Source organism: Anopheles maculipalpis, chromosome 3RL (genome assembly GCF_943734695.1).
Source record: "Anopheles maculipalpis chromosome 3RL, idAnoMacuDA_375_x, whole genome shotgun sequence".
Taxonomy (NCBI): Eukaryota; Metazoa; Arthropoda; class Insecta; order Diptera; family Culicidae; genus Anopheles; species Anopheles maculipalpis.
The window spans coordinates 21,974,180-21,988,828 of record NC_064872.1 but is presented as its reverse complement, the minus strand read 5'-3'; the positions used below and the strand labels follow the sequence as shown (position 1 = coordinate 21,988,828).

The following is a 14,649-nucleotide window of genomic DNA, read 5'->3' as shown; positions in this document are numbered from 1 at the left end:
TTTGTTTTGTTATGCATTACTTTTACCCTTCCGTATTGTTCCTCTGTCCGACGATTGGATGCATTGTGTATAAACAAACAACAAAAATATGGAAATGTACTTGATGTGTATGTAACACTACTCTCCCCAATTACTTCCCCCTAGCTTAATTGTGAGTATCGATCAAAGAATGGGCGATGTATCGAACGCAATGAGGTATATAATAAACTTCTCTCCCAAAACCAATCTGAGGTGTCTGGGGTTTGTGTTTTGTTTTACAACAACTAATACGGATGGCCTGTAGGCGTAGTAGCAGCGGTTCATATCTTCGGACGGATATAAAATTTGAACTGAAGCGCTATGAAGAACGGAAAAAGTATTGACTATTCAGTTTGGTACCATAAATTAGTCTATTAGGCAATTACATACCCGACAAAATCTTTTAGCAGGTCATTAGGCAAAAACGAACATAAAGACAATTCGAAGAAATATTATGAGACCGTTTAATACCTGATTTTCATAGTGATGTGGGCAATTCTTTCAATCCAATTTAGAAATAGAAAAAAAGCAGTTTGAAAGCCAGAAATAATACCGGAAAGCTTTCCCAAACTCTTTATAAATCAATGATATAATCCAATGAAGAGATCATGGCAATGCTCTTTAAAAGGCTTATGGTACTTGTAAGCTGTACCGGTGCTGTTTAACAGGAAGTGTAGCAAATTGACTATTTTAAAACTCCAACATGTTCGTTATCTAATTTGATTGGATGATTGCAATACCATGAAGTAGAATATTTATTTCATTCTTCACATCTTCTACTTCTTTATCACCGATTTGGGTTCGTCTACTGATTTCAAAATCATTGGTAAAAAATTAACAATTTTCAAAAATCCCATAGTCCTGAGGATTCGTTCCCGTCCAGTAAATAATAGAATTGATTCTATATTCTTATTACGACTTCTCGGCAATGGATCACCCCACATTGGATCGGTAAATCGAGGGCAACTGTTGTGCCACTGCCCAGCAAATTTCAACGGCGCACTTCCAAGCCCATCATCCTGTTGTTTATTTTTATTCTCAATCAAAAACTGTCAAAAAGGCCTTTTACGCACGCACACAGCCAGAAGCCGTTCAAAAGATCCTGCCAGCAAGCTGTCAGTCCGAGGCATTCTCGTTCCGAACGTCAAGGTGTGCGGATGTGAAAAAAAAGAAAGCTACGATTTTAGTGCTACCGTAACAAAAAACAATACAGAATTGAACATAAACTCAACAATTGGAACTATTTCAAAAGAAAGCGAATTGAAACAAAATTATTTTGCTGTGAGCGCCGTGTAAACACTTTACAAAGCCCGTATCGTACAATTTCGTTCACATCTGTGACACATAAAGCAGTTTTTTCTCTATCGCTGTGTGTGTGTGGGATTGTGTGCGCGTTACGTTGAGAGTGTGTGTCGGTGTATATCGATAATTGAAGTGAAAGAAGTGCTTTATTATTGTTTTGCACCCTTAATTGTTCGCCCGGTACCTTTGCGGGTTTTCGTTCTTCGTTCTAACGCCGGAAAAGTGGTGCAAATTACTTCGACCCCAAAGCACGCCCCCCTCCGAGTTCTGAGTAGTAGTGTGACGAGTTACATCACACCGCGCGTATTTCGCGGCACGGCGGCGTGCGTTTTCGCCATCGGGCGAGTGCCTGGAGAAGGGAAGAAAGGGGACGATCCCCTAAGGGGGAACAAGCGGGGACTTGGAACATCTCTTTATCAACGTTAATCAGCCAAGTGAAAGTCATCAACCAAGCGTGAAACACAAATGATTGGATTCATTTCGTCACGAGAGTAACGCAGCAGCAGGCAGAGGAGAAGAATTTTGTTCCAAGCGCGTGTGTGCGTGTGGACTCCATAGGAACGATACGATTGTGTGCGTGAAAAAAATACTAAACTATCATAAACTTTGTAAGAGATTACACTTTTCTTACATCTTGTCCGTGAAGATAAAGAGTAAGTGAAACCACCCCAGGAAAAGAAGGTTGGAAAATCTTCACGTCTCAAGTCATTGCCGATAAATTATGTCACAGCGTGACAGGGAATCTTTCATTCACTTATTCGCCGGAGGGTAAGTACCACCAGCTCGATTCGCGATTTACCGATAAGAAAATTCCCCTAACGCTCGCATCCACGAGTCACACAATCCACTTCTAAAACATGCAATTCAGTATTAAATGCAAATGGGAAAGTGCATTCCACCCTTGGTGCAGCAGCAAAGCTTTTGCCTCGTACCAACTTCCCCTTCGATACGTACGATGGTATGCGTGAGGACTCGTCTCTTGTTCGTCGATGGGAACTTCGCCTACTTTGTTGGAGGGCTGGTGCGTACGATACAAACGACACGTACGCACCTAGCAAAAAAAGGGCCCACACGGCTCAAATACACCGAAACGCGAAGGGCTCGGAACAGGTTTTTTGGTAGGCTCGAAATTGGGCCTGTTACGAATTTTATTTGCGACGCAATAAGATCCCACCCAGATCCAGCACAATGGCTGGAAGGGCCAATGTAGGGTGGTTTTGCAATGCCCCGGGAACGGAGCGGTGTTTTATCTTGTTTACCTACAAGCGCCACCTATTGTACAAGCGTGCGTACAATCAACCGAGCCAGCCGCACACAGGAACACAACGCTATATGCTCTACTCGATCGCTCTCCAACACCACTATTTAAATTTATTTTTAGCTCAGAAAACCGGTGGCTGATGCATTCTCTCCACATGCATGATGCACCATTTGCAATCGAAGTTGGCTGAAGCATTCGGTCGTTTGTCAAGAATCGCGGGCTATTATTCACCCCGGGCCCGGCTTGCTACGGATACGCGCTTGCTGACACGCCATCTCGTGGCGCTGGAGACGACGAAACAGAGCGCGATGGATAAAAAAAAGAGGAAGCAAGAAAGAGATGCGTACCGCACCGCCGAGTACATGGAGAGAAGCGCTTGCAATTATTTGAGACGCAATTTCATCCATCATGACCTTGAACCTGATACGTAGAACGCGGTTGTTCTAAACTTCCGAAAACTGCATCGAAGGAAGGTGGAAAGAAAGGGTTACACTGGGCAGATGCATTACACAACATCCCGATAAACATCGATTACACACAATCATTCTTCTTCGCCCCGGGAAACGACGTTATTGGAGAAGTATCGAGGCATACAGGACGCCCGCACGACTCGAGCAAGCAATCCAAATGCGTTGTTTATTTGATACTTTTTGAAGGTTAGAGCTGCTTGTTTGGTTTATGTAATTTGGGAAGGTTGTTCTGTATGGAGGGGGTTTTTGGAAAACGTGGTCATTAGGTCATTAGTTTGCTTTCACTATTTGATACGCTAAAGCGCAGCATGATGCCAAACAAGCAGTGGCCTAAAATAGAATCTTAAGCAATTACACTACTTGGTTGATTAGTCATGAAGTGCTATGACACACCTCCCTAAAATGGGAATGTTTTTTGGAGATTCAAAATTGCATAGTCGCTTTTATTTCTTAAATCTAGAATTTCCCAAAGTCCCTGCTATCTGTGGGTTGTTTGCACAGGTCCCAGGTTTTGTTGCGGTAAGCACATCTTATCATTGATGGTTGTGATTAATTACAATCTTGGCTAAGGTATGTTATCTCCTTGGCAGGGGGTGAAGCAAGAAATATCTAGATCACCCCATGCGAACGAGACCTGTTATTTCCTGTTTTTGAATACCTCAGAACATCCCTTCCAATGTCACGTTAGAAGATCTATTGCTATTATACACACCTTCACGCTGTTGTACTTCACGTTGAGGACAGTCTCGTGCAAGTACAACACTCGGCTCTCGTGAATAATTGCTCGCTCACATGCTCCGAGACGATGATTAGTATTCTGTGCGCGACCTACCTCGCGAAATGTGCAAGGAGATACCTACAACAGACGTGCTAAACCCAAGATTCGCATTACGAAATCATCGTGAGCGTAGAGAACGTGCTTTTTTAGCTGAGCTGCATCGGCCAGACGCCATGTTTTATGGGAAGGATCGCCGGTAGTATGCGTGAACGCACGCATTAAGTGTGTGCCTCCACAACTACAACTATGATCGCGCGTTCAATTGGATATGGTGGAGCTAAAAATAGCTTCTGGTGCTGTTGACCACACGAACCAGCCCTATATTCACCCTTTTCCCCCCTCCAATCTCTGTCGGCGGCTGCCCCTATTTACCAAGGGCCGTTTGACTCGTGCTAATGAAGTTCAATTACGATGAGTGGGGGCCCCCTGTATTTTGTTTACCAAAATGTGGTATAAACATTTAGCTTGTTGTTCGTCGATCAATTCACTTTCATTAAGAAAAGGTAGATTTTGCTAGTCGTAAAGTGTGTGATGTCGGATTGGTCGTCTCGCAGCGATAATCGCTTTGTCTGGGGACGGTTGCGCTTGCTCACCTTGCAAACAGTTGCATACGGAAATGGACCGAAACCATTGGGAATGGTGCTTCGCGAAATGCACACAAAGTGAGCTGTAGCGCAGTAGTTGGTCCGCTGTTCAAAAGTCGCGTGTGTGACAGCTTCGTTTCCAAATGTCTCTAAATGTCGAAACATGCAGCATAACTACACCTCCTCACTGAACCACCTTAAACCGGTTCGAAAATCACGTTTCCTTGTGGCCGGACGAACCTAAAGAAAAACAAGATTTGTATTTTTTTTTTTGGTTGTTCCGTTGTGGGGGTACCAAAGTTGCGAGATAGTGGCGACGGAACATTAGCGGCATAGAACCGTTGATAATGGACGGCAACGACTTGCACACACCCATAAAGCTCGATCCCGTCCTGGACAAACAAAGTAAACGACTCTGGAGTATACTGAATAAATAGCGGACGATATGGGTCCTGACCTTACGGTGCGACGGGATCTCTGTACCGCCGAATGACGTCTGTCCGGACGTGTGTGTTCCAAAAATACATCGCATCATCAGCATCGCCGCATCACGATCGCCTGATCGTTTGTGGAACGTGCCCAGCGCGCGAGATTAAGAAGCTGGAGTGATTTTTGTTCTGAAAATAATTGTTTACCATGTTTGCGCACAGCAGCGATTAAACATTCGGCCCCGATTGGTTCGGCAGGCTGATGGGTTTTATACCGCAAAAAAAGGCCAAATCAGAACGACATTCTGATTCGTCGAAATGGACTGAAATTGGAAGGATGTGCCCTGCCTGGGCGATGAAGTAGCAATTCTTGAGTATCATCACAGTTCCAGCCTCCTCGTATCGCAATGAGTGATGGTACTTTGCTTGAGATCTGGTTGAAGACGGTGATGGTGGTGAGGTCGGGATTGATTTGCCAGCAGCACTCTGCCACAACGATCCTTGCTTCTTCAGGTCAGGTCAACCGATTGATAAGACAAGCGTGGATTACCATATTTCTGGCTACATTTCTTCAGCCACTGCCGACACGCAGTGAAATTTCCAGTATTAACCGGTACCCGAGTTGGAGGGGGGATTTTACAGATTACCCTCTGTGCGCCACGAACCGCAAATAGAGTGTAGGCATTGGGTGTGAGGTTCTACTAAGCGCTAAGCCCACCCTCCGGTTGTGAGGCAATCCAGCAAAGAGGTTCGATAAAGTTGATCTCTATTTGCGAAACTCATCCTTTGAAAGCGTCTCAGGTGCTTCTGATTGATGTTTATAGTTTGTGAAACAAATTTACATACATTTCTGAGGATTCACACTGCAACAACCGAGTGTGGAAAGGGGGAGAAAAAAATTTCCACGCGACAACCACCACCCTGTCTGGCGGTATTGATTTAGTACATAATCAATCGTACGCTAATTGGGTTGAGTTACGGCTGATAGATCCACGACTGATGCTGCTGTTAAGAGGGAGGGCGCCAGCCTTCAGCCAGTGTCTGGAAATCATCACCAACCCCGGAAAGAATCGAGGAAGTGCATCAACTGCGCCATTCGCGTGCGCTCTTGTTTGAAGTAGCAGGTCAACGACAATTATCTATCACTTAGTTGTGTACGCAAGCACCGCGCACTGTAGTACGTGTTCAATCACTGACACCAGGTTGCTGTACAATGTCCCGGTAAGAACTGCTTGCTTTCGAGGAAGCTGTTCATTAGCAGGTACCCTCCACAGCTCGTCACATTTTTATTTGCAACATTCATTTGCATGCATGTGAGGTGCAAGAATCGCGGAAAGCAAATTAGTTAAATCCGGAATTTTAAGCGAACACGAAAACTGGTCCGCGGTTGGCCCATGATGATGATGGGTCTTTGTATATTTATAGTCATCTGGCACCATTGTTGGCAGATTGCTACCTACGATTGGGGAGAATAAATTGAACGCTAATCAATGAATCAATAATGACTTGTTTTGGAAGAAACACGATTTCTTCGTTCCCCAAAGTTGATAATGTTCCCCTGGTGGTCGAAATGTTATTACGCAAGCCGTGCCGGGACAAATGTTGAATAGTCAAAACCTCGTAATTGACGTAGAAAATTGTATCGATCAAACCGCTAGTTTGTCTTGCTTTAAAAATCAAAGTTCTTTTGCAACGGCATTTTGTTTGTGGAACCCAGCTGTCGTGATACGGACCAATTACGGGATGGCCCATGAATAAATCCAAACTTTGATATGACCTTCACGAACCTTCACGTACCTTCGAACGAAGATAGTTGATGCACCTTTTATTTGATCGATACGGTTTCGATAGTTCGCGTCAGCCTGGGGGAAGGGATATTGAAAGAGACATCAAGAACAAAATGGGACCGGAATTTAGATTTCTTGTTTTTGGAAGTTTTCTATTTTGCCCCCATCATTATCTGCTTACCGCTCTATTAATGTTAGGCACTGTTGTTCGTTATCAGCACTCTGCCAGAGAGGACACACTGGTTTATTGTAACATTGCTTAACATCTTTCATTTATTTAACATGCAATTGCCGCCATTCCAACAAGATAAGATAAGATTACGCTTGTGGGGATCGTTTCGAACGAGAGCCGTGAGACTAGCTAAGGCCCACTAAGGTACTAGCGGAGTGATATCTTTCACGCTGTTCTTATTTTTCAATTTAGATAACGCTGCCACATTGTACGTGGATGTAGATGCGTGTGAGACTAGGTTATCCTTATTTGTGTGGGTTCTTTTTTAACCTTTGAGCCTCCATCACGCCTCATAGGCTGACAAAGGATGAGGAATTTCGGAACCATCTCAATACGCGACAGACACAAGACCGTACAAGCTGAGTCTCCGTGTGTACGTTAGCATGACATGCACAAGGATTAAAAACGGAAGTATCTGATGATTCACATGTAAATCATCGAACCTGTCCTGTGTATCTTTAGCATGGGGAAAGGACCAGAACGAGCGGTTACTGACACAAACGCTCTTAGTCAGTAATTTCTTTCTTACCGAAGATCCGCTTTCTCGCGTGAGTCTCCGCTAGCTTTAACTGCCATGAGCCAAAGGTCGATCGTTGGTAAGCGTGTAACGCTTACGTGGTTACAGAAAAAGAAAACTAAAATAAGAAACACGCACAAGGACGCACAGCTCAAACCCACCTCTTCATCTTGGGCTATGCCCCTCAGACGGGCGATCATTTTTACCTTCTTTTGACTGTTGATCGTTTGCTCACTTACATTCATTTAGCACTTGGCACTCTGCGCTCCGTGCACACCCGCTTGTTGTATACCGGTGGCATTAAAAATATCAAAGAAGCGTTGTGCGATGTGTATTTATCAAGCGAGGAGATTCCACCTACCCCACCATACACCTCAAGGTAGGGCAAGCAAGTGAGTGCCAAGAAAAAAGGACGCCAGGAATGGTTGGGACGTGCTAAAAATGTAAAACTAATCCATTTCGCCAGACGCGAGAAGGCTGACTCTTTTCGCTCTAGATCGTGTGACAGATCACGCTTCGTACACATGTTTGGGAGCCATTTTTATCACGGATTAGACCGACGATCGCATCTGGCCTATGTAGCTGGGAGATGAAAACATGAGTTTTTGATAATATTTTCTTTTAGCGCTCTCGTGGTGCAGTAATGCGTCTGTTTTGTTCGTTCTGTAGCGGCCGTTTTGTCCTTCCCACCCGTTGACACCGTTGTGTTTCCTTGTTGTGATCTTCGCAGCCTTTGCCGGTATTGTGCGCACAAACAAATCGAGTTTATTATTGTAAATTTTATACGTCTCATCGGTCGCCGCTGGTGTGTTTTCATTGAGCGGAGGAGGATGTACACATTACAAATTAAATCTCTATTAACCACACCCACAATTCTTGTGCAGCGAAACAGCATTGCGAATGCTTAATTTTTTTGGGGGAAATCTTAATAACAAGTGAGCTCTTCACGGTGGATGAATGATTGGTAAAGGAAGGAAGAAAAAAAAAGGAATGCATCAGAAATCTGGCGCCACAATAACATGGCTGTGTGCCCAGATAGAAACCCCTATTGGGGGGGATGATAATTTGTGTTTTCTTATCTTTGGAGAGTGGCGAGCCGAGCTCTCGGCTAGAGGCCATTATTGTTTGTATTGGGAGTCGCTCTAACGGACAGGTAATCTTGAACCGCTGGTGGAAGGTGGAAAATGGTTGAATGGGGAGGCCTGGTATGTAATGACCTTTTTTTGCAATGACACATGCAAAGCCAGCGTTGATATGGGAAGCAGCCTGTTGGAGTCGAGTGCTTGGTCACGTAAGCCTCGCTGTGTAAGGAAAAAGTAGTCTTACGACAGAAGAAAGACAATTTCATCCCACTCGTTGCAATAATTCTACAGGGATGATGATGCTGAGGTTAACAAACACCAGAAGGAGGATGATAAGGAATTGTTTCCGGCGATTTGGTTATGTAAAGAAGGAAAAAACACACATTCGCACAGTATTACCCAAAAGAGCAAAAGTGGCATCTTTTAATGAGCTTTTTTCCCACATGGGCCGGGTTGGGCGATAATGCTCATCCCGCGTGTGTCGTCTAACCAGCGAATGATGGCCGGGCGTTTTTATTTTTAGCCTCATGTTTTCGTTTCGAACCGATCCGGAATTAGAACCGTGGTGCACAATCTCGGTGCGCTGGGATCCGTCGTCGTTGTCGATCATCGTCATTGGCATGCACTGTCTATGATTTACAAAGGATCATGCTCGAAAGAGCACACACCATACAGATGATCGTTAGTAGTGCGCGCGCGAATAAAGGTTGCAAAAAAGGGCAGCTTTAATCCGGTACCTAATCCTGCCCGATCTGGTTTCCTGCGCGCGCTGCAAGTTGTTGACGAGAATCCAGCAGGACGAGCCGTGTTATGATTGAATCAATCGAATCGATCGAAGTACGAGGAGCGAGATGCTTATTTACGACGATTTATACACGGCCTATAAGAGTGTTATTTTGTCCCAGAGTGAGAGGAGGGTACAAGGTGGCGTGAGATATGTGTGGTGTGTGCCTTGGACAGGCTTCTCCGTCGTTTGTCGATTCGCTTTCGCGCGCTAGAGAGTGAACATCTATTTCGATTTGATTGATTGATTGGTTTTGCGCACAAGACAGTGACGCGGCTCCTCGTTGACCGGTGGAGAGAAAATCAGATCCCTCATAAACACTCACCCAAGTGTGTGGTGTTGGATGCTGATAGTGGACTTGTGACTGTCAGTAGTCTTGGGACGTAAAAGAATTAGATTTTTTTTTTCATTATAACGCTTAGCCATCGTCCGTACTTCATGATGATGGCCTTACCGTAAAATGGTTTGCTGCGTGGTGCTAAGGGCTGATTATGACGCGGGGTGACGCAGGTTTTCCCTAGACTAGACTGCGAGTAAAGAATTAATGCTGATGAAGCACACAAAAATAACATTATAAAGTAATCTGGTTCGGACCGGTTCGATGGATCGATCCAGGCGTCATTGCACATGGTTTAAAGTTCCGACGAATTACTTTTGATAATGATAATGGGGCTTTACCAGCTCCAAAAAATAAGCGTTTTAAGGTCTAAAATGACGTTTGCAAGTTCACGACGTTAACACAAATTGCACAACATAACACAAAAAAGAGCATGAAGTCAGTTAATGTTTAAAATTCTACTGGCGGAGAATGAAATACCAAAGAAGTAGTTTTATTATAACGATCTTGAGGCAAATGTATTCCTCAAATGTGGACAGTGTTGCTTGAATGTCTCTACGAGCGCACCTAACCTAACCTAACTTTACCTAACAATCATTCTAACTTTTAATCGTTAAAAATGTTCCTTTTCCCCCCAATTTCCAGTATCGCTGGTACTGCTGGCGCCGTAGTGACATGCCCGTTGGAGGTGGTAAAAACACGTCTGCAAAGTTCGTCGTCGTCGTTTATCCATGCGGCCGCCTCGACTAGACATGGGCTCGTTACCGATGGTGGGAAACTGACCGATACTCATCACCAGCATCAAGTACGCCACGTGGCCGCCATCAACAACGCATCCTCGTCAGCATCCGATCGGCACCATAACGCGGCTCGCCATCATCCGTCACGAGTATGCGCTAGCACGATCCTGACCCGTCGTCGTCCTTCGGTAAGTTTCATTGGTTGCCACCAGATTAGAGCGAACCAGTTGCGGACGCATATATACGCATATGCTGGCAAGTGGGAAGATCTGTGACATCTCCCGGTAACATTAGGTCCATGGTTGAACGGTGTTTAAGCCGCTTCAAACTGGCTCGTCGGCAAGCTGTACTTTGGAAGCAAATCTTATTGGAGCCCTCGTTCCAGTTGCATAATCTTTCCCGTTGTGTTTTGTAAAAAAAACATGACAGCCCATAATGCGATTGTAACAATGCAACCGGAGAAGTGTTGGCTTGCTGGCGGAGGGCAAACCAAAACCAGAGTCAACTTGTTTATTAGTCTGGTTTTAAGCCGAACGCAAACACCAGAGAACCCCCGTGTAAAGCGATTGATGATAGTAGAGTAGCCCCCACCCGTACGTAACCTTTTAACCGAGCACGAGCCGGACGATCGATCTGACCGGTTATCAAAGCTCTCGAGTGCAGTATTGTTGGGATGTGCTAGCGGCAGGGTGCGAATCTGGACCGATCCAGTTTGAACTGGCGAGGAATCGTTCTAGTTGAGAAAAAAGGGACCCTCGCGGGTCATGTAATGATGGTTGGGGCCGGTTACGGCTCTTATCGTCATGTTTTTACCACAGTGGCTGACTGTCCTCTTTGTGGCCGGCCGGAGCTCGCTGTAAGAAGATTGCTACAGAACACTGACGCCTTGTGTTCTAGATAATTCACCATAGCAGCAGCAGCAGCGGAATATTACCAATCGAAATCGGTATTCCAAAAATAAACCAGCGTTGGAATTTTCGAATCCAAATAAGGACATTTTTGGGGCATTGCGCCAATGCTGGTTTTATGGCGGCGGGATGCATGCAGCATTTTTATCTTGACTTGACGTTAGGCAAATGTTTGCTGTACTACTATTGCGTACAGGTTTTGTGATTTTTACTATCTGTGGAACGTTTAAATAATAAAGTGTCTCGACATTTTCTTATTGCTTCCCGTTTCAGATACTGGCCATTCCACAGTGTGGTTTGTCAACGTCGGTACAGTCGATTAGCATCTGGCAATGCCTGAAGCATATCGTCCAAACCGAAGGCTCACGAGCCCTGTTCAAGGGTCTCGGACCGAATATCGTCGGCGTGGCACCATCCCGTGCGATCTACTTCTGCGCCTATTCTAAGACAAAGAATACGCTGAATACAGTCGGGTAGGTAGCTCTCTTGTTGGAGCTTTCCAACGTTTTTGGGCGTAATATTTATTTGCTTCTTGCTTGTGTTTCCTCCTGCTGATTAGTATTATTCCGGCCAACTCGCCCCTGGTGCACATACTGAGCGCATCCTGTGCCGGTTTCGTTTCGTCCACGGCCACAAATCCGATATGGTTCATCAAGACGCGAATGCAGCTGGACAGCAATGCGAACGGTCGGATGACGGTGGGTGAGTGTGTGCGGCGCATTTACGAATCGCAGGGTGTGCGCGGGTTCTACAAAGGCATCACGGCCAGCTACGTCGGCATCTCGGAGACGGTGATCCACTTCGTCATCTACGAGGCTCTGAAAAAGAAACTGGTATGTATCGAAGCGGCCAGTCCGGCAGCTCCCCTAATCTCGCATCAAATGTGCCACTTCTCTTTCCACTTCAGTCCGCCGTCCATGGTGTGTGCTTTCAAATGCCGTTCATATTGTCCGCTCGCTCATCCGTGTGGCGCGTCGTCCATCATCGTGTCTCTGTGTGTGTGTATTTGTTCATGTCATTGTTTGCATTGGTGGTTTCATGATGGTGATGCATGCTCGCTCGATCCTTTATACATGGCCAAATGTGATCTCTAGTACACTACCGGATGGCAAATCTCGAGAGAGACAGAGAGATAGAGAGAGGGAGAGAAACCCCGTAGTAAGGAGCCATACCGAAGGCAAAAAAAAAAATGCCAGAAGCCCACCCAGAACTCCCCGAAAGCACAAAGGGTCGAGAAGATAGAGAGAAAGAGAGAGAGAGTACGGAATAAAAAATGGTGGCGACGGATACCGGGGCAGATAGTCCGTGTATGGTCGGCGCGAGAAGCGCGCGCGCGTAAGAGATCATTGGTGAGAGATCATTGTTTCAGCGGCAAAAACCATTTTCCTCCTATACTCAGTCATAGTTTTGTAGGTCGAATGCTTTTCGTTCGTACGTGAAGCTGCGGAGACCAACACCCACAATCAGACAGAGGGATAGAGAGAAAGGGAGAGAAAAAGGGAGAGAATGAATGATGGGCAAATGAAAACTCTGATAGAGGAACGGCAGCGAAGAACATCGCCTCCTCACCCTGACTTGTGTCCCAAAACCCCAATGGGCCAAGGTATCGTTTCGTTATGGGTGTAGCGTCCAGTTCCAAGTCGCGTCGGATGCCATCAGAACGTTTGGAAAGAAGATTCGGGTTTTCAAATTTCGATTTAAAAACATGCAAAGGATTTTTATTCGAAACGATTTGACGAAGCAATCGAAACGATTTGATGTAAGCGAGAACTTCATGCGCGATCTATGGGAAGCAAAAGCTCGGAAGTATATGAGTGAGATTTTCTTCCAATTTTCTGATGGTTTCCTCGCACCAGCGTGCTGCTGTCGTCTACACCCAAAACAGCAAAAACAAATTCATCATCCACCCAACTACTTTGCCACGTAAAGGGCGCACGTAATCGTTTCGTACCATTTCAGAACCGCCTTCTCATCATCACACTCGATAGCGCCTGTGTCAGTGTCAATCTATAATCCCGCGTGTAGCCTCGTGCTGAGACGCGGTCTCAGACGCGATAGAACAAGAAACAAGTTACTCTTAACATATTTACCTTATTAATTCCTACTCATTAAGCGAATGCTCCGCTAAAAAAGCGCTCTCTTGCTCATTCATACCGTTACCATCTTCTGGGCCCGGGACGCATGGATCATTCTCGTTCGAAACTGTTGTTCCTCTGTTTGTCCTTCACATTACATTTGCCATTTGATACACACACATACACATACACTTACATACACACATTCAAACCATAGAAAAGCGGACAAGAGTTTCGAAGATGACCAGCGTCCTGGATAAGCTAAACGGCAACATTGCTTGTTGCCGCAGAAGACATTTGGTTACGCGCGACCACAGAACCTCGAGTTGGACTAATCTCCGACCTTTTTCTTCCACTTGTTTTCGCCACCGATATATAGCTCGAGCTACGCACATCATCGCCAGCCGCAAAAGCCCTTGCGTCCGGAGACTCGTCCGCCGAAGGTGGTAAAACGTCACGCGACTTCCTGGAGTTTATGGCGGCCGGTGCCACGTCCAAGACGATCGCATCGGTGGTAGCATACCCGCACGAGGTCGCCCGCACACGGCTCCGGGAGGAGGGCAACAAGTATCGCAACTTCTGGCAGACGCTGTTGACCGTGTGGAAGGAGGAAGGCAAAGCCGGCCTCTACCGGTAAGTAAGCGTAGCGTCGTAAAATGGATTTTATACGGGCAAAATGGTTGAAAGTGTCTGCCATTTGCAAGCTAATTTGTAGACTTAAAATCACGGTGAACTTGGAGCATGGTCAAGTGCGTCCAAATTTTCAAACATTTGCTATAGATTAATACTTATCTGCTTACCTGTTCAATCAGTTTATTAACGACTGTTTGAACATTTTTTTTTTCTAGTGAAAAGATTATAGATAATGAAGTAGCGCTTTCTACCATTTTAATGTATTTATTTTATTTATTTTGTACCATAAAAACAAATAATTAATGAATCATGTTTCGTTCTACTACTATCTCAGTGGTCTCGGAACGCAGCTGGTACGACAGATCCCGAACACGGCAATCATGATGGCCACGTACGAGGCCGTCGTGTACGTGTTGACCAACCCTGCCAGTGCCAGCCTGCTGCCAACCGGTGCGGGCAACTGAGGTCGGGCTGCTGCTGGGCTTGAGGCGCCACCCGACGGGGACCTGTTAGTGCTGCAGCACGCAGCAACCCCGGGTGCGATTGATGGTGACTTTCTGTTGCAGGAGGATGACGCCTTACCTCCGCCATCCTTGGCACTGCTTTCGACCGCGTTGGCCACGCTGGTGGACAGCACGCGAAGCAGTAGCAGCACAACAGCAGTCGCCATTGAACAACAGGAGCAAATCCCCGCCGTTGTAGCGCCAACCAAC

The 14,649-nt window shown here is 45.7% G+C and overlaps 2 protein-coding genes across 2 annotated transcripts in view; one reads left to right on the top strand and one right to left on the bottom strand.

Moving 5' to 3' along the window:
- LOC126565552 (troponin C) overlaps positions 1–14,649 on the bottom strand; it is a 400,267-nt gene that overhangs the window by 322,054 nt on the left and 63,564 nt on the right. The window lies entirely within an intron of this gene.
- On the top strand, positions 1,993–14,436 carry LOC126564809 (mitochondrial carrier protein Rim2). The gene is made up of 6 exons (XM_050221922.1): positions 1,993–2,088; positions 10,226–10,508; positions 11,502–11,701; positions 11,788–12,061; positions 13,683–13,936; positions 14,271–14,436. Exons 1-6 carry the CDS (start codon positions 2,042–2,044, stop codon positions 14,398–14,400), a joined length of 1,188 nt encoding a protein of 395 aa, XP_050077879.1. The 5' UTR covers positions 1,993–2,041; the 3' UTR covers positions 14,401–14,436.